The following is an 18,131-nucleotide window of genomic DNA, read 5'->3' as shown; positions in this document are numbered from 1 at the left end:
CACTGCACTCCAATCTGGGTGACAGAATGAGACCTTGTCTCAAAAAAAAAAAAAAAAAAAAAAAGGACAGGAACAAAGCTTTTTTTTTGTTTTTGTTTTCTACAATTTCTCAACCTGTCATGGTATTCTTTTATTTGATATTTAATGTTGCACTCCCTTGGCCATGGGGACACACTTTCAAAACATAAATTCATGCTTGAACCCGGGAGGCAGAGGTTGCAGTGAGCCGCGATCATGCCACTGCACTCCAGCCTGGGTGACACATCAAGACTCTGTCTCAGGGAAACAAAAATTATTAAGAATTTCAAGGCTGGCACAGTGGCTCATGCCTGTAATCTCAGTACTTTGGGAAGCCAAGGTAGGCAGATTGCTTGAGCCTAGGAGTTCCGGAGCTGCCTGGGCAATATGGCAAAAACTTATCTCTACAAAAAGTAAAAAAATTAGCCGGGTGTGGTGGCACGCACCTGTAGTCCCAGCTACTCTAGGGTGCTGAGGTGGGAGAATTGCTTGAGCTTGGGAGGCGGAGGTTGCAGTGAGCTGAGATCGTGCCACTGCACTCCAGCCTGGGCAACAGAGTGGGAGAGTGGAACCCTGTCTCAAAAAAAAAAAAAGAAAAGAAAAAGAAAAAATTTCAACATAACAATCTCAGAGCATTAAACCCCAAGCATAGCGCCCCTTTCTGAGCATGGGGCCCTGTAAGACTCCAACAATGGTTACACACATTAGATGATTGGCCCTGCCTGGAACATCCTCCAGGATCTCCCCGCCCCCTTTTTCTTTTAGAGGGAGTCTCGCACTGTCATCCAGGGTAGAGTACAGTGGCGTGATCTCGGCTCATGACAACCTCTGACTCCCAGGTTCAAGCGATTCTCCTGCCTCAGCCTCCCTAGTAGCTAGGATTACAGGCGCCTGCCACCATGCCCAGCTAATTTTTTTTTTTTTTTTTTTTTTTTGTATTTTCAGTAGAGACGGGGTTTCTTGACCAGGCTGGCCTCGAACTCCTGACCTTGTGATCTGCCCTCCTTGGCCTCCCAAAGTGCTGGGATTACAGGTGTGAGCCACTGTACCTAGCCAGGATCCCCATTGACCAGTCTTTGTCCATTGAGGATGGAGACATTGAAGTGTAAGCTACCAGAGGCGGGAAATTCTAAGTGCTGGCACCATGTACCTTTAATCACAGCTTCAGGAGGCTGTGGTCCTGACAGCTCTTCAAGACACTGGGAAGTAAACGCCTCTTGGTCTAAGGCTTGGGATGCCACAGGGCTCTGGGTTTCAGGATGCAACTGTCCCCTCCTTAGCCCCCTAAGCTTGACTTCTTAGGTTCTCAGAACCCTGAATTAGGATCAGAGACCTCCTGAGCTATTTGCTTCCCTGACATACAGTCCAGACAAGTGTTCCAAAGCACTTTCTCAACGCTTCTTCACTTTGTCCATTGCTCCCTGTGGTAGACAGAATAATGATCTGGACAAAAATGTCCACATCCTAATCCCCAAAACCTGTGAATGAAGTCCCAAAAATGGACATTGCAGATGTGATCTTGAGATGAGTGAATTAAGGATCTTTTTGTTTGTTTGTTTGTTTCCTTACTTATGGGAAATTTTTAATTTGAATTCAGCCTCCAGAGTAGCTGGGACTGCAGATGTGAGCTACCACGCCCAGCTAAGTTTTTGTTTTGTAGAGATAGAGTCTCGCTATGTGGTCCAGGCTGGAGTGCAGTGCTGCAATTATAGCTTATTGCAGCCTCAAACACCTGGGTTCAAGAGATCCTCCCATCTCAGCCTCCTGAGTAGCTGCAACTGCAAGTGTGAGCCACCATGCCCGGCTAATTAAAAAAAAAAAAAAAAATGCCAGGCGCAGTGGCTCATGCCTGTAATCCTAGCACTTTGGGAGGCCGAGGCGGGCCTGAGGTCAGGAGTTTGAGATCAGCCTGGCCAACATGGTGAAACCCTCTCTACTAATTATACAAAAATAAGTCAGAGGTGGTGGCACACATCTGTATTCCTAGCTACCAGGGAGGCTGAGACAGGAGAATTGCTTGAACCCAGGAGGTGGAGGTTGCAGTGAGCCGAAATTGCACCACTGCACTCCAGCCTGGGCGACAGAGCAAGACTTTGTCTCAAAAAAAAAAAAAAAATTTTTTTAGAGATGGGATCTTGCTATATTGTCCAGGCTAGTGTTGAACTTCTGGCCTCAAGCTCTTCTCCTGATCTGGCCTCTCAAAGCACTGGGATTACAGGTGGGAGCCCCTGCCCCCAGCCCTTCAGAAAGCCTTCTTGACCACACCAGTAACAAGGTTTTTTCACAAGTACTCACAGGACCATTAACCTATGTGGCACCTCAAATGCGTTTTGGGGACCTGGGCACATCCAGGCTGTTGTGAATGGATATCTTCCATACACATGTAATTTAGCAAAGAGGTTTCCTGGGCTATGGCAAGAGCTGTCCCCAGACTCCTGTTCACAAATGGCACACCCATTCTCCATGCAGTATCAGGGCCACACCCCACTGCAGCCAGCTCTGGGTGTGAGAGGTAGAAGACTCCCAGGGTAGTGGAGCAGGTCTCAGTGCCCCTAAACTAAAGCTGGAACAACTGATCACCTTCCAGTGCTCTGACAGCCTGGGTCTTAATAATATTATCTTGCTGATCTTTGTTCCCAGTCAACCATCTGCCCAGAGTCACTGGTTCTCCCTCTTTCTATTTTTTTGTAGAAACGGGGTCTTGCTATGTTGTCCAGGCTGGTCTTGAACCCCTGGGCTCAGGCAATCCTCCCACCTTGGCCTCTCAAAAGCACTGGGATTACAGATGTGAGCCACTGAGCCTGGCCACTCTCCCTCTTCCTCTGTTCCTCCTCACCCTGCACCTGAAGGAAGGCAGGTGAGCTGGAAGCCTGCCTTTTGTAAATCTTATTATTTTCCTGTACCTAGTTTTTTTGCTTGTTTTTTTTGTTTTTTTTTGTTTTCCTGGTTAAGGTGAGGTTATGTCAGGCAATACTATTTCCCCCATATTGGTAGGGACTTTGGTGTTTCTCATCCATGTGAGTTGAAGTCTTCTTTTTCTTAGATGGAATCTTGCTCTGTTGCCCAGGCTGGAGCGCAATGGCACAATCTCGGCTCACTACAGCCTCCACCTCTCAGATTCAAACAATTATCTTACCTCAGTCTCCTGAGTAGCTGGGATTACAGGCGCCCACCACCATGTCCGGCTAATTTTTGTATTTTTAGAGACAAGATTTCACCATGTTGGGCATATTTTTTGTATTTTTACAGACAAGATTTCACCATGTTGGCTACACTGGTCTCGAACTCCTGGCCTCAAGTGATCCACCCGCCTCAGCCCTGCAAAGTGCTGGGATTACAGGCTTGAGCCACTGCGCCCGGCCAAGGGAGTTGAAATCTTAAAGGACAGACAAAGGAAAACAGATATAGGGTCCAAAAGGCAGAAAAGGATTCTAGGAGTTGTAAACACCCAGGTAACCCTGGTGAGAGGCTTTGTTGCCTTCAGATGGTGGGACAGGAGTTCCGTGGCAGGCAGGATTAGGTGGTATTTTCGTTCACTTCCTTTTAGGTTAGGTACATTGGCTTAGGGACAGGATCCTATTCCAGGGCTGAAGAGGATCTTGAGACTCAACTTGCTCAACGCCCTCATTTTGTAGGTAGAATCTGCAGCTCAGAGAAATTAAATGATTTGCTCATGGTCACAGTTTTTCGACGCAAGCACCAGGAGTGACCCAAGTCTTCTAAATCCTCGCTGGGCCTCATCACGGCCCCAAGTGCCCAGGTCCCCTGGGAACAGGGGTGGGAGGAACTAGAGGATGTCTGAGTACCAAAAAAGAAGTGGGAAGACAGGCGCAAGTACCCTACATTTCTGATTTTCATTTTAAAAATGTATTTTATTCAGCTTGGAAAACGAGTACAAATCCCTGGGTGTTTTTTGTGGGGGAGGAGGGGGGAGTAGGCAGGAAAGAGAAGAGGGTAGGAGGCAAGGCAAGGTATGAGCATCACAGTGGCTGCCTTAAGACCCTGCCCAGGGAGGGTGAGGTGGGGTGGGCTGGAGGTTGAGCAGGGAGCTCAGGTCCGGAGGAACACCATGGTGAGGAGGCCTGGAGGGGGGACAAAGAAAGAACAGGGTCGCATGGGCAGCCCTGGGACTCTTGTTAGCGCTCCTCCTGTCCCTTCTCCCTTTTTCCTAGGTCCTGGGTCCCCAGCCACTACTGTCCTCACCCAAGACGTAGGCGGCCACCAACTTTTGTCCCAGGGAGACGTGCAGGACTTGAGGCAGCTGGCTGCTGAGTTCGTCCTGGAGTGGGAGCAGCAGGAAGGCCACGGAGACAATCCCCGTCAGCAAGAAGAGGAGGAAGGAGCTGGTGGCCAGTTGCTGGCGGGGGTCTGAGAAACAAGATTCGTCAGATGCTGCAGTCCCCACTCCTGCCCAGCTCAGGTCCTCCAGGGAGAAGCCTGAACAAGGAAGATGTATCTACTTTTTTTTTTTTTTAAATTATCTTTTATTTTTTGTAGAGATGGAGTCTCATTACGTTGCCCAGGCTGGTCTGGAACTCTTGGCTTCAAGTGATCCTCCTGCCTCAGCCTCCTGAGTAGCTGGGACTATGGGTTCATGCTACCATGCCTGGCTCATTTTTCAGTTGCTTGTAGAAGGTCTTGCTATGTTGCCCAAGCTGATCTTGAACTCCTGGCCTCAAGCAATCTTCCCACCACCTCAGCCTCCCAAAGCACTGGGATTATAGGTGTGAGCCACCACACCCTGTATCTACTTTTTTTTTTTTGAGATGGAGTCTCGCTCTGTTGCACCCAGGCTGGAGTGCAGCCACACAATCCTGACTCACTGCAGCCTCTGCCTCCTAGGTTCAAGTGATTCTCCTGCCTCAGCCTCCTGAGTAGCTGGGATTACAGTTGCGAGCCACCATGCCCAGCTAATTTTTTGTGTGTTTTTAGTAGAGACGGGGTTCCACCATGTTGGCCAGGCTGGTCTCAAACTGCTGGCCTCAGGTCACCAGCCCATCTCAGCCTCCCAAAGCAGTGGGATTATAGGCGTGAGCCACCATGCCCTGTATCTACTTTTTTTTTTTTTGAGACGGAGTCTTGCTCTGTCACCCAGGCTGGAGTGCAGTGGTGGGATCTCAGCTCACTGCAAGCTTCCCCTCCCGGGTTTACGCCATTCTCCTGCCTCAGCCTCCCAAGTAGCTGGGGCTACAGGCGCCCACCACCTCGCCCGGCTAGTTTTTTGTATTTTTTAGTAGAGACGGGGTTTCACCGTGTTAGCCAGGATGGTCTCGATCTCCTGACCTCGTGATCCGCCCGTCTCGGCCTCCCAAAGTGCTGGGATTACAGGCTTGAGCCACAATGCCCGGCTTGTATCTACTTTTTACTGCCCTCCAAGGGTACACTGCAAGTGTCCTCTCCTTCCTAGAGCCTCTGTCCCCACCACCACAAGAAACTCTCTCCTCTAGTCCCTTAGCATTCATTTTCTCTCTTCTGTGGACCTGACACGCAGGGACCTCTCTTGATCTCAAACCCAGTACACAAGTTGGTACAGGGTTAATTGCTCAATACAGGTTTCTTATTGAACTGAACTGAGCTACAACACAATAGGAAGTACTGCGGTTACAGTCAAGGAAGAACTTTTTCCTCTAAGTAGAAGTCAGAAACTGAGGAAGCTGTAAGTCTTTTTCCCTCTCACCTGATATAAAATCTCAACTCGGAGGAATGTTTCCACCAAAAGACAAAAGACTGAACCAGGAGACTTACTCTTCAAATCCAGTTTATCTCATCTCTAGGGAGATGCTAGTTCCTGCCTCCCTACAGAACTCAAGATCCCCGTCTCCCAACTCACGTTCCTGGAAGTGTCTGGCCGTGGGTGGTGGTGTCCCAGCAGGAGGCCCTGGGTGAGGCGCTGGATCCGGCTGTCCCTGAAGCTCAAGGGGGTACGCTGGGGCTCTCAGAACAGAGGTAATGTCCTTGCGTCCCACCACGCGGCCCTCAGCTCCTTCCTCAGACAGCTCAATACGGAAGCGGTCCTGGACATCATAGTGGCTGGGGATGGGTGCCACATGGCGAATCACACTGGTCCCAAGGTAGGAGAGAAGCCCATTGGGGTGAAACAAGTGAGAGGCAGTAATCCTAGGAAATCTGAGCCTCCCCCCCAGAAGTCTCTCCTTTAGGGGCACAGACAGAGGGTAGGGCAAACAGGTTAAAGAGGGCAAGGTCTCAGACCTCAGACAACAGGTGGCAGCGACCTCTGGCTTCCATAAGCCTCCCCACCCTCCCAGCTCACTCACATGTCAATGCAAGACTGAGGCTTCACATATCCCTCTGCGTCAAACACCGTGTATTTGGCAGGTGCTGTGCACAGGACTGGGGGACAGAGACACACACAGACAAGCCCTGCCATGTGGGTCATTTGAGTCCCCTCTGCCTTCTGCCCCGCAGGCTGGACATGACTTTCCCAGTCCACCAAAGCTGGACGTCCAACCCTACCCATCTGACTCCTCCAGCCAACACAGCCCCCCAGTGCCCGGCCACCAGCCCCCAGATCCCTTGCACGAGGCGCAGGGATCCCTTTACCTCGGAATCGAAGCGCAGTTCCTGTGGGGTTATAGAGGGTCAGCAGCTGTCGGGGTCCGCTCCGCTGGTCCGCCCTGAATACTAGATCCGGGGGAAAGACCAGAACCGGGACAACGGGTCCCAAGGGAGGAGGGGCGCCCCGGGACCCCCGCCCAGGGGGCCCCGGACCCACCAGCTCCTGGTCCTGGGGCGCCCCACGGCGCATGCAGGCTCCGGGCGGTCGGACATCCGAGGGCAGAGCTCAGGGGACAGGGCCTAGAGTCGAGAGCTGGGGGGCGTGAGGGGCGAAAGGGGACAAGATGAGCTCCCGGGCCAGGGCCTGGACTGACGCCGCCGCCGCCTCGGAATCCCGCTAGATGGGACTCCCGCAGACCCAGGCCCAGGGCCCCCAAGACCTTCCCTCTTCCAGCTCTGCCCCAGGTTCCTTCGGACCCGCCAAGCCCCACCTCGACGGCCACGCCCACCCCGCTAAACCCGGCCCCTCGCAGCTCCCAACCCGGTCTTCTCCTCAGGCCCAGCTCGCGATCTCCATAAGCCCCGCCCCGCCGCTGGCCTCGCCCCTTCCGGGCGTTTCCGGACGCCCTCCTCCTCTCTCTGGCCAAACTCCGCGGGCTGCAGCGGCCGCCCGCGGAGCTACCTGTGACGCCTCCTGCTTCCTGGGAGACCTGTGTTTGCGTCTCCGGCCCCTCCCTAATCTCGGACACGGGCCCCGTCGGGCTTCTGCCTCAAAACGGCGGCTTGCGCTAGGATGCCTGCCTTGTGATCAAAGCACCTGACAGTCAGCTTGTGGTCAGCCTAATGATGCCATGTTCCCGGGAGTCCTTTTGTATACTTCCGCCGTACGACCTCTGTCATTGGCCAGAGCGTCTTTGTTTCTGCCGTAACTGTACGCCGATTGGTGTGCTGAAAGACCAAACAGAACGCCCTCCTTCTGTCGTCTGCGATTGGCTAGATTCCGGTGACGTAACAGTTTTCCTGGCCCTGAAGTAACTCAGGGAACCGGGGGCGGGGTTTCGAGTTGGGCTTTTTTTCTTCCTCCCTATTCTTGAGACGGTCCAAGTCAATCTCCCACCGGGAAGCCTTTTTCCTCCTCTTCAATTCCAGGCTCCCTTGGAAGCCTCTGCAGGAACCAAGCCTGTTTTCTTTTTTGCCTTTTTTTTTTGAGACGAAGTCTCGCGCTGTCGCCCAGGCTAGAGTGCAATCTCGGCTCACTGCAACCATCGCCTCCAGGGTTCAAGCGATTCTCCTGTCCCAGCCTCCAGAGTAGCTGGGATTATAGGCGTGTGCCACCACGCCCGGGTAATTCTTTGTATTTTTAGTAGAGACAGGGTTTCACCATGTTGGTCAGGCTGGTCTCGAACTCCTGACCTCAGGCGATCCACTCGCCTCAGTCTCTCAAAGTGCTGCGATTACAGGCATGAGCCACCGTGCCCGGCCTCTCTGTCGCCCAGGCTTGAGTGCAGTGGTGCGATCATTGCTCACTGCAGCCTCCAACTCCTGGGTTCAAGGGATTCTCCTGCCCCAGCCTCCGAGTAGGTGGGATTACAGGTGCGCACCACCACACCCGGGTAATTTTTGTAATTTTTTGTAGAGACGATCTGGCTATGTTGTGCAGGCAGGTCTCGAACTCCTGGGCCCAAGCGATCCTCCCACTTAAGCCTCCCAAAGTGCATGAGAGCCACTGTCCCTCCCCCAGGCCCAAAGTCTGTTTTCTATGGGACTGGTTGGAGGCTTCTCCCATCTGGGACTCCAGCCTGAGTCTCACCTCCTGTTTCTCACCTTCCTGTAAGGGACGTGGGAAATCACTCACATTTGCACGGGGAATTAAGATTTGCTAATTTCAAACCCATGTTGTTCGAGTAATTATGTATTTTTAAAAAGGATTTGCTAAACCTTCCACTTTAATTGCATCGAATCTTCAACTCCTTTTACAGCCTGGATAAGGTGAAGAATCTGAGTCTCTCGGGGCACCCAGTTAGCGGTGGAACAAAGACAAAATTGATCTTAACGGAAAGTCTCCTCTGAACATGTTATGTAGAATTCCCATGTTCTCTTTTACATTTTCTTCCTTCCTTCCTTCCTTCCTTCCTTCCTTCCTTCCTTCCTTCCTTCCTTCCTTCCTTCCTTCCTTCCTTCCTTCCTTCCTTCCTTTCTTTCTTTCTTTCTTTCTTTCTTTCTTTCTTTTTCTTTCTTTTTGAGACAGTCTTGCTCTGTCACCCAGGCTGGAGGGCAGTGGTGCAATCATAGCTCCCTGCAGTCTCCACCTGCTTGGTTGGGCTCAACCGATCCTCCCGCCTCAGCCTTCTGAGTAGCTGGGACTACAGGCGCGTGCCTCCACACCTGGCTAATTTCATTTGTTTTTTTTTTTTTTAAGAGCACTTATAGTGATACATGACCTCCTATTTTATTGTTTCTCCTCCAGTAGAATGTTCTTCCCTTTCCACAAGAGCAGGGACTTTGTTTAGTTTTCTGTTGTATCTTTAGCACTTATGACAGTGCCTGCTATTTGGAATGAACAAATGAATGAGTGACTAGGATGAACTTTGAGCAGAGATCTGACTGGATTTAGGAAGTGAACCATGAGATATATCTATGGCAGAGAATTCTGGATAGATGAAACAGCAAAGGCCTAAAACAGAAGTGTACTAGAAATGGACCACAAGGCCGGGTGTGGTGGCTCATGCCTGTAATTCCAGCACTTTGGGAGGCCAAGGCAGGCGGATCACGAGGTCAGGAATTCGAGATCAGCCTGACCAACATAGTAAAACCCCGTCTCTACTAAAAATACAAAATTAGCCGGGCGTGGTGGCATGTGCCTGTAGTCCCAGCTACTCGGGAGGCTGAGGCAGGAGAATCGTTCGAATTCGGGAGGTGGAGGTTGCAGTGAGCCGAGATAGCGCCACTGCACTCCAGCCTGGGCGACAGAGCGAGACTCCGTCTCAAAAAAAAAAAAAAAAAGGGGGCAACAAACTGTGAAGTTGCCAATGTGGCTGGAACAGATGATACACAGGAGACAGTAGACATGAAGCTGTGGCCGGGCGCGGTGGCTCACGCCTGTAATCCCAGCACTTTGGGAGGCCGAGGCGGGTGGATCACAAGGTCAGGAGATCGAGACCACGGTGAAACCCCGTCTCTACTAAAAATACAAAAAATTAGCCGGGCGCGGTGGCGGGCGCCTGTAGTCCCAGCTACTCAGGAGGCTGAGGCAGGAGAATGGCGTAAACCCAGGAGGCGCAGCTTGCAGTGAGCCGAGATCGCACCACTGCACTCCAGCCTGGGCGACAGAGCGAGACTCCGTCTCAAAAAAAAAAAAAAAAAAAAAAAAAAAAAAAAAAAAGACATGAAGCTGTGAGGCAGGAGAGAGAATGCAGATGATATAGGGCCTTGAACCCTTGGTAAGACTTGGGAAACTACGGGAAAGTTTTGAGTAAAGGAGGGACAAGATGTGACATATCGGCCAGGCGTGGTGGTTCATGCCTGCAATTCTAGCACTTTGGGAGGCCAAGGTGGGGTGAATCACCTGAGGTTGGGAGTTTGAGACCAGCCTTACCAACGTGGAGAAGCCCTGTCTCTATTAGAAATACAAAATTAGCCAGGCGTCGGCCAGGCGCGGTGGCTCAAGCCTGTAATCCCAGCACTTTGGGAGGCCGAGACGGGCGGATCACGAGGTCAGGAGATTGAGACCATCCTGGCTAACACGGCGAAACCCCGTCTCTACTAAAAAATACAAAAAACTAGCCGGGTGAGGGGGCGGGCGCCTGTAGTCCCAGCTACTCGGGAGGCTGAGGCAGGAGAATGGCGGGAACCCGGGAGGCGGAGCTTGCAGTGAGCTGAGATCCGGCCACAGCACTCCAGCCTGGGCGACAGAGCGAGACTCTGTCTCAAAAAAAAAAAAAAAAAAAATTAGCCAGGCGTGGTGATGCACCCCTGTAATTCCAGCTAGTCGGGAGGCTGAGGCAGGCAAATCACTTGAACCCAGGAGGCAGAGTTTGCAGTGAGCCAAGATTGTACCATTGCACTCCAGCCTGGGCAACAAGAGCGAAACTCTGTCTCAAAAAAACAAAAACAAAAACAAACAGCGACATATGTTCTTTTCTTTTTTATGTTACATTATTTTTTGAGACGGAGTCTCACTCTGTTGCCTAGGTTGGAGTGCAATGGCATGATCTCAGCTCACTGCAGTCTCCACCTCTTGAGTTCAAGCAATTCTTTTGCCTCAGTCTCCTGAGTAACAGGCGCTGGCAACCATGCCCAGCTAAATTTTTTTGTATTTTTAGTAGAGACGGGCTTTCACCATGTTGGCCAGGCTGGTCTCAAACTCCTGACCTCAAGTGATCTGCCTGCCTTGGCCTCTCAAAGTACTGGGACTACAGGCGTGAGTCACCGCGCCCAGCCAAGACGTGACATATTTTCTTTTTACCTTTTTAGAGAAAGTCTTACTCTGTTGCCTGGAGTACAGTGGTGTGATCATAGGTCACTGCAGCCTCAGAGTCCTGGGCTCAAGCACGCCTCCCACATCAGCCTCCTGAGTAGCTGGGACCACAGATGAGTACCATCACGCCCAGCTAATTATTTTTTGTAAAGACAGAATCTGGCCATGTTGCCCAGGCTGATCTGAAACTTCTGACCTCAAGTGATCCTCTCACCTCAGCCTCTCAAAGTGCTGGGATTACAGGCATCAGCCACTGCACCTGGCCTGTGACTTCTTTTTTTTTTTTTTTTTTTTTTTTGAGACAGGGTCTCACTGTGTTCCTCCAGGTGGAGTACAGTGGCATAGTCACAGCTCACTGCAGTCTTACCTCCCCGGATCAAGTGGTCCTTCCACCTCAACTTGAGTAGCTGGGACTACAGGTGTCCACCACCACGCCTGGCTAATTTTTGTATTTTTTTTGTGGAGAGGGGTTTTGCCATGTTGCCCAGGCTGGTCTTAAACTCTTGGCCTCAGCAATCCTCCTGACTCAGCCTCCCATAGTGCTGGGATTACAGCTGTGAGCCACCACACCTGGTCACATTCTTAAAAGATTATTCTGTATAGTAAATATGTGTTGAATGAATGAATGAATGAAAAGAAATCCTCAAGCTGGACCCCAATACCATAAGCATGGAGATCTGACCCCTTCCTCAGTTAAGAAACATTTATTTGGATAAGAAAGAGGGCCTGAGGGCTAGGGGCTGGGGCTGGCCTGGGTCTCAGTCCTGGGACTCAGCAGCCCGCACAGGTTGGGAGGGGCACTTCCTCTTGCTTAGGTTGGTGAGGATCTGGTCCTGGTTGGGCCGGTGGAGAACCACAAAGCTCTCTGGAGGAAGGACGGGGCCTCTGTTCTCTTCCACCTGGCCCATCAGCAGATAACTGACTCCTGGAAGAAGGAGGGAGGGAGGAGTTGAGATCTCTTATTCTTGAGACCTGTCAGCAGGTCTCAAGATTCCACACCTTGATCATTTCAGTGTGGCTTAGCTCGCCCCATCCCCATTTCTCCACATCTCTGTTACCTTTCTTCAAGGGGGGGCACTGCTTGCAAGGCACGTAAAACTTCAGGGAGGTGCCAGTGGGTGGAGAAGGCAGGTCCAGTCCTCCAGTTTTATAAGCACCAATAAGACTGACAGTGACAGCGAGGCCCTCCCCTGGCTCCCGAACCATGGACTTCACCGTTGCAGTCACCACTGTGGGAGAATGGGAGTGAGAGATGAGGAGATGGGAGGTTCCAGACGGCAGAGGACTGGAACCAGAAGCGGGAGGTGGTTCGAGGAGCTGGATGGGCTTGGGGGTGTTCTTACCCAGGCTGCTGGCACAAAAGTTGCTCTGCAAGGTGCCTGTCCGGCGGCACTGCTTTGGGCAGGTGACAGCGGGTGCATCTAGGAGGGAGGAGGGTGGAGCGTGACCTGCTCAGCAGGTAGGAGGGAGCATTGTCCCCATAACAGACTCATTGACTTGAACTGTTCAGAGCTCTGTCCAGCTTCCGGTCCCAGCACCCAGTAAGGGTCATTGGCAGGAAGGAGGGACCAGTGACTATAAGATGAATCAATGAGTGAATGTAGCCCAGGAAGAACTTTTTTGTTTGTTTAAGATGGAGTCTTGCTCTGTTGCCCAGGCTGGAGTGCAGCGGCACAGTCAGGCTCATTGAAGCCTCGACCTTCCCAGCTCAAGTGATCCTCCCACCTCAGCCTCCCAAGTAGCTATGACCACATGCCTGGCTATTTTTTTTTTTTTTTTTTTTTTTTGAGACAGAATCTCACTCTGTAACCCAAGCTGGAGTGCAGTGGCACAATCTCAGCTCACTACAATCTCCACCTCCCAGGTCAAGTGATTCTCCTGTCTCAGCTTCCCAAGTAGCTGGGATTACAGGTGTGCATCACCACACCTGGCAAATTTTTGTATTTTTCGTAGAGATGGGGTTTCGCCATGTTAGCCGGGGTGGTCTTGAACTCCTGACCTCAGGTGATCTGCCGGCCTTGGCCTCCCAAAGTGCTGGGATTACAGGCGTGAGCCACCAGTCCAGCCTAATTTTTTATTTTTGAAAAGACAGGGTCTTGCTATGTTGAACTCCTAGGCTTAAGTGATCCTCCTGCCTGGGCCTCCCAAAATGCTGGGATTACAGGTGTGAGCCACAGTGCAGGTCAGAACTTTTTGAAATGGCTCCCTTCAGTCTGTTTCCCCTTCCTCCCCCATCCCAGACTCACCGGGGGCTGAGGGAGTTTCCTCTGTTTTCTCCGGAGGTTGGGACTTGCGGGGCGGCTTGACTTTGGGCTCAGTTCCCGGTTTGGGGCTGGGCCCTTGCCCTTCTTTGGCAGTGCCCCGCGGCAGGGTCTTGTAGGAGGCTGAGAAGCCGTCAGCGGTGACGCTGAGATCTGAGACGAACTGGACAAGGAGTTCATTCCCTTCGGAGGAGATGGAGCTGCGGGTGGCCACCGAGCATTGGGGGAAGTGTCAGGGCGGGTGTGCACCACACTCGTCTCAGCCCCGTGACTTTTTTTTTTTTTTTTTTTGAGACGGAGCCTCACTCTGCCGCCCAGGCTGGAGTGCAGTGGCGCCATCTCGGCTCATTGCAAGCTCCGCCTCCCGGGTTCACGCCATTCTCCTGTCTCAAGCCTCCCGAGTAGCTGGGACTACAGGCGCCCACCACCATGCCCGGCTAATTTTTTTGTATTTTTAGTAGAGACGGGGTTTCACCGTGTTAGCTAGGATGGTCTCGATCTCCTGACCTCGTGATCCGCCCGCCTCGGCCTCCCAAAGTGCAGGGATTACAGGCGTGAGTCACCGCACCCGGCCCCCCATGACCTTTTTTGTTTGTTTGTTTGTTTGTTTGAGACAGGGTCTCACTTTGTCTCCCAGGCTTGAGTGCAGTGGCTCCATCTCGGCTCACTGCAGCCTTGACCTTCTGGGTTCAAGTAATCCTCCTGCCCCAGCCCCGCAAGTTGCTGGGACTACAGGCACGCCACCATGTCCAGCTAATTATTTTGTATTTTTAGTACAGACAGGGTTGCGCCATGTTGCCCAGGCTGGTCTCGAACTCCTAAGCTCAGGTGATCCTCCAGCTTCGGCCTCCCAAAGTGCTATGATTACAGGCATGAGCCACTACGCCTGGTCCGGTGGCCTTTTAACTTCGTCCCGACTTCGCAGAGCCCCATTCGCCTCTCTATCCCCAGACTCCAGACCCAAGGCCAAATCTTCTCTTTGCCTGGCCCGGAACCTGCTCCCCTCCCTGGTTTGGAGCCCTGGGGTTCAGATCTCGTCCCTTTAGTTGAACCCCGCCCTTACAAACAGCCGCTTGCGCGCGGTCCCCCTACTCTCTCACCCGGACTCGCCCAGGTCCCGCCCCTCACCCCGGGACTGCGTCGCCGCAGAACTTCCCCAGCCTCCGGGAGTCGTCGCTCACGGCTCCGTTGAACACGCTGACCGAGTCGTAGCGGCAGTAGGTGTCCGGCTCCAGGTCAAATTTCTCGAAGGTCAGCGCGATGACCTGGTGGCGGGTGGAGGCGGGGGCTGCGCGGTGGGACACCTCTCGGCGCCTACACCTCATCTACTGGGTGCCTTCTGCAGCCCCTACTCCCACCTCCCGCGTCCCCTGGGCCCCCTCCTGAAGGCGTTCACACCACAGCACGCAGGACCACACACACCCATGGGACCCTGCAGGGGCGTCGGTCGTCGTCGTTGGCAAGGTCAAGTCCTGGCGCACTCACAAGTGACAGACCCGCGTGTTATACCAGGACCCTGTACCTCACTCTCCTGAGACTTGTCTCAGTTGCAATTTTTACATTTTTGTTTGTGTGCATGCAGGGGTTGGGGCTGTTTTGGGGGCCCACCAGCGCAAGCGCAATGCTCGGGACACAGCAGATGTTCAATAAATATTTGCTGGCTGCAAGCTGGAGGGCGCCGCCTGGGTCCCCTAGGGCAGCCTGGGGAGGAGGGTCGGTACCTGATCCCGGGGTGCGATGATGTGCCAGGAACAGCTGATGCCCGGGGGGTAATCGGACTCGGGCCAGTTGGGCGTGGTCAGGGTTCCCTGGGCCTTCTCCAGCCGCCCCCCGCAAAATTGGTGCTCTGGGGAGGGGAGAGAGGAGCGGGGGTGGGGGGCAGTGGAGACCCTCGGTCAGCTCGAGGAGAGCTCTAGGCTGGGAGCCCCGGCAGGCAGCTCGGATGTCTGGGGCTCAGGATGAGGGGAGGAGAAGAAGGGGAGGTAAGACGGGGGCAGGTTAGCAGAGAGCGGCCGGGAGGAGCGCGGCTCGGGGAAGTCTGGGGCCGCAGGGCGCACTGGCGGGCGGTGGAAGCGGGAGGAGGAACTGGCTGGACGCCCCCTTCTGGCCCCTCCCCGACCCGCGGCCGCACCGCGCCTCTTCCCCTAGGAGATCCCATCTCCCCAGCCCTGCAGCAGAGTCCCCTTTCAGGCTGGAGAGGGTGTCCTCGACTTGGGGCACAGCCCCCGAGGCCCCCTTTAGGGAGGTCCCCGCCTGAAACATTGCAAGGGAGACTTCTGCCGCCAGGAGGGGGTGATGGGACCGCAATCGGGAGCCCAGGGCTGAGTGTAGGGGGGCCCCCCGGGTCGGAGGAACCTAGTCCCCCCAGCCTTGGGGTGCCCCCTCGCGCCCGTCGGAGGGAGCCCGATTGCGGACGGGGGCGGGCAGTTACTCACCGTCCCAGTAACCCCAGGCCGCCCATTCCACCCGCGGGTCGGTGACCCATTTCCGCCTCGCGCCTGGGGGGGGCCCTGGAAGAGGGGATGGGTGGGTGCGGGAGGAGGGGAGAGAAGACGGGGAGGAGGGACTGAAGGGGCGGTTAGTGAGGAAAATTGGTCAGGGAGGTAAGGCGCCCTAGGCGCTGGGGCGCGGGGTGGGCGGGGCAGAGGTTAGGGCTGGGGGCGGGACTGCGCCCGGGGCGGGGCCTGGAGTGGGGGGAAAGCGGAGGTGAGGGAGTTCTCACCAGTGCCCGAGGTGGCCCGCCCGCTGTACCAGAGCAGGAAGCCTCGTCCTCCTGTGCCCTCATCCGCCGTCATCCTCAGGGTCACCTGGTTGCCGGGGGCGACTAGGGGCGCAGGCCGGAAGGTCCCGCAAAAGCGTCCGAGCCGCTGGCCAGAAGTCCCAGACCCAGCGAAGACCTCCAGTGCATCGTAGCGGCAGGCGGGGTGCAGCTCCAGGTCGAAGACTCGGAATGAGAGGGACACAGTCTGACCCTCGGGGACCTGATAGCGGGGACAGAGGCGGGGACCCACAGAGTCAGGCCCCACACAACCCAGCCAGAGGGCAACTCCCCTGCCCCAAGCGTTTCTTGCAGAAACGGACTGAACGGGAAGAGGTCCCCATGCCAGTGTAGGGCAGAGGGCCTGGTCTCTGCAGCTCTGCTGGTGGCCTGTGCAGGGGACAAGAGCTGAGGCTTTGGAAGAGGAGGGAGGGCCGGGGACTGGAGAATGAGGATTTGAGGGAAGGGTTAAGAGGGTGCTTGTTACGGTGGGAATGATGCCTTTAGTGACAGAGGGAAGACACTTGGAGCTGCCCCAGGTTGAGAAGGTGGTGCCGGGGACTGGGGGTGGGGGCCTGGGGGCGCTCCCTTCGCAGTCAGGCCTTTGCCTCTGAGACTTTGACAAGCGGTAGTGCCCAGAGGGGCTTCTCACCGTTATGGTCCAGATGCACTCCTTATTAGGGGGGTAGAGGTTGGGGAACCCCTCACTTGCCACGTAACCTGATTCCCCCTTCACATCCCCTCCGCACAGGAACACGGGTCTGGAGAACAGAAACGGGGTCAGGAAAGAGCAGGGACGGGTGGGACGGGGGAGCACTGAAAAGATGGGGATGAGGTGATGAGGATGAAACTCCAAGGAGGGAAGCTGGGGGATGAAATGGAAAGGCCTTGAGAGACCTGGGGCAGCTTCCACCAGCCAGGACAGGGCTGGGGTGTCCCAGACTCCCACAAAGATAAGGGAAAAGTGGGCCTGGCAACTCGACCATCCCTCCAACCCCCAGAGTCCCCACCCCCACCCCAACAGGAATTCCCGGAATCCTCCTCGGCCCCCCTTCCTGACTCCCCCCTCACTCTGCCTGGCAGTCCAGGGACAGGAGCCGCCTAACTACTTCCAGATGTGGACACAGCCACGAGGCGGTGGGGGGGAGGGAGTGGAGAGATGGAGGGAGCTGCAGTGGTGATGGCCCTCTGATTGAACCTGGAGGCCAGGCCCCCCGAGCTCCTCACCTTAGCCCTGCCCCTGTTCCAAACTGCTTTAGAATCTGACTCCCAAGTCTCTACTCGCTGGCCCCTCCTCCCTCTAAATCCCTCTCGAATTCCTTCCTGGAATCCAGCTACCAGGCAAGTTCAGGAGCTTGGCTCTCTCTTGGGTTCTATGGGGGGGCCAAGGATCTGGGTGGGTGGGGAGACTTAAGATACCAGAGGACGAAGGTGGGGGAATGGGAGCAGTGGTAGCCTGCAGGAGATCAAGGTCTTACAGCAGATGGGGAGGATTTGGGGGCCAGAGAAGGGTGAGGCGGTGGGAAATCTGGGGAGTGGTGTGTCAGCAAGGGAACCCAAAATATCCCCAGGCATAACGCCCCAGGAATCAGGGGTCTGAAGTTCACTGGAGCTGTCTGGAAGATGCCAAGAGACCTACCTGGTGTAGTTGGGGGTCTGGCCCTGGGCAAAAGGCAGCAGGGCCCAGGCAGTGAGGAGGGGCCCCAGGAGGGAGGCTGTGGCTGCAGGCAGCATGGCCCGGGGGAAAGAGGCAGAGGTCCTCAAGACAGAGGCAGCAGCTGAATTTTGCAGAGCAGCAGCAGCGGTGGCGGCAGCAGCAGGATAATCAGCGCCAGATGGGGCAGCCTCGGGTGTGTGGGCGTGGGGACTGGCCAGTGGGGCGGGCGGTGGGGAAGGCGGGACAGTGGCGTGTCCTGGGACCTCTCTAGGTCTAGGACACATAAATGTTGACCTAAGAAGGGGGAGGAGCAGTGAGGGGCAGAGGCCGTCTCCCAGGCCTCAAGTAACGTCATCGGGAACCCCACTCTGTCCATTGAGGGAGTATCTCCAGGACCTTCTGAGGACTCACTAGCCCCCATCCTCCCCCAGCCCCTGCTTCCTC

The 18,131-nt window shown here is 54.5% G+C and overlaps 2 protein-coding genes across 13 annotated transcripts; both read right to left on the bottom strand.

The window, feature by feature from the left end:
• Positions 1 to 3,869: 3,869 nt before the first annotated feature.
• MOSPD3 (motile sperm domain containing 3) lies at positions 3,870 to 7,415 on the bottom strand. 11 transcript variants are annotated; one of them, XM_005549238.5, is made up of 6 exons: positions 7,217 to 7,415; positions 6,580 to 6,847; positions 6,294 to 6,399; positions 5,849 to 6,078; positions 4,222 to 4,386; positions 3,870 to 4,100 (listed from the first exon to the last, which is right to left on the bottom strand). In XM_005549238.5, exons 2-6 carry the CDS (start codon positions 6,782 to 6,784, stop codon positions 4,069 to 4,071), a joined length of 738 nt encoding a protein of 245 aa, XP_005549295.1. In that variant the 5' UTR covers positions 6,785 to 6,847; positions 7,217 to 7,415; the 3' UTR covers positions 3,870 to 4,068. The 11 variants fall into 11 exon arrangements, with proteins under 11 accessions (XP_005549295.1, XP_073890684.1, XP_045245496.1 ...); XM_074034583.1 differs by having other exon boundaries at positions 6,294 to 6,369; XM_045389561.3 differs by having other exon boundaries at positions 7,245 to 7,415.
• Positions 7,416 to 11,700: 4,285 nt separating this feature from the next.
• Positions 11,701 to 17,857, bottom strand: PCOLCE (procollagen C-endopeptidase enhancer). 2 transcript variants are annotated; one of them, XM_045389558.2, is made up of 10 exons: positions 17,670 to 17,857; positions 16,683 to 16,791; positions 15,995 to 16,253; positions 15,708 to 15,782; positions 14,994 to 15,118; positions 14,401 to 14,537; positions 13,258 to 13,472; positions 12,355 to 12,432; positions 12,070 to 12,240; positions 11,701 to 11,936 (listed from the first exon to the last, which is right to left on the bottom strand). In XM_045389558.2, the coding sequence occupies exons 1-10, from the start codon at positions 17,762 to 17,764 to the stop codon at positions 11,770 to 11,772; spliced, it is 1,431 nt and encodes a 476-aa protein (XP_045245493.1). In that variant the 5' UTR covers positions 17,765 to 17,857; the 3' UTR covers positions 11,701 to 11,769. The 2 variants fall into 2 exon arrangements, with proteins under 2 accessions (XP_045245493.1, XP_005549292.2); XM_005549235.4 differs by lacking the exon at positions 15,708 to 15,782.
• Between the last annotated feature and the right edge of the window lie 274 nt (positions 17,858 to 18,131).

The sequence above is a fragment of the Macaca fascicularis genome, chromosome 3 (genome assembly GCF_037993035.2).
Source record: "Macaca fascicularis isolate 582-1 chromosome 3, T2T-MFA8v1.1".
In the NCBI taxonomy this organism is placed as follows: domain Eukaryota; kingdom Metazoa; phylum Chordata; class Mammalia; order Primates; family Cercopithecidae; genus Macaca; species Macaca fascicularis.
Note: the sequence above shows the minus strand (reverse complement) of the source record. Positions and strands in the feature narration are given on the sequence as shown.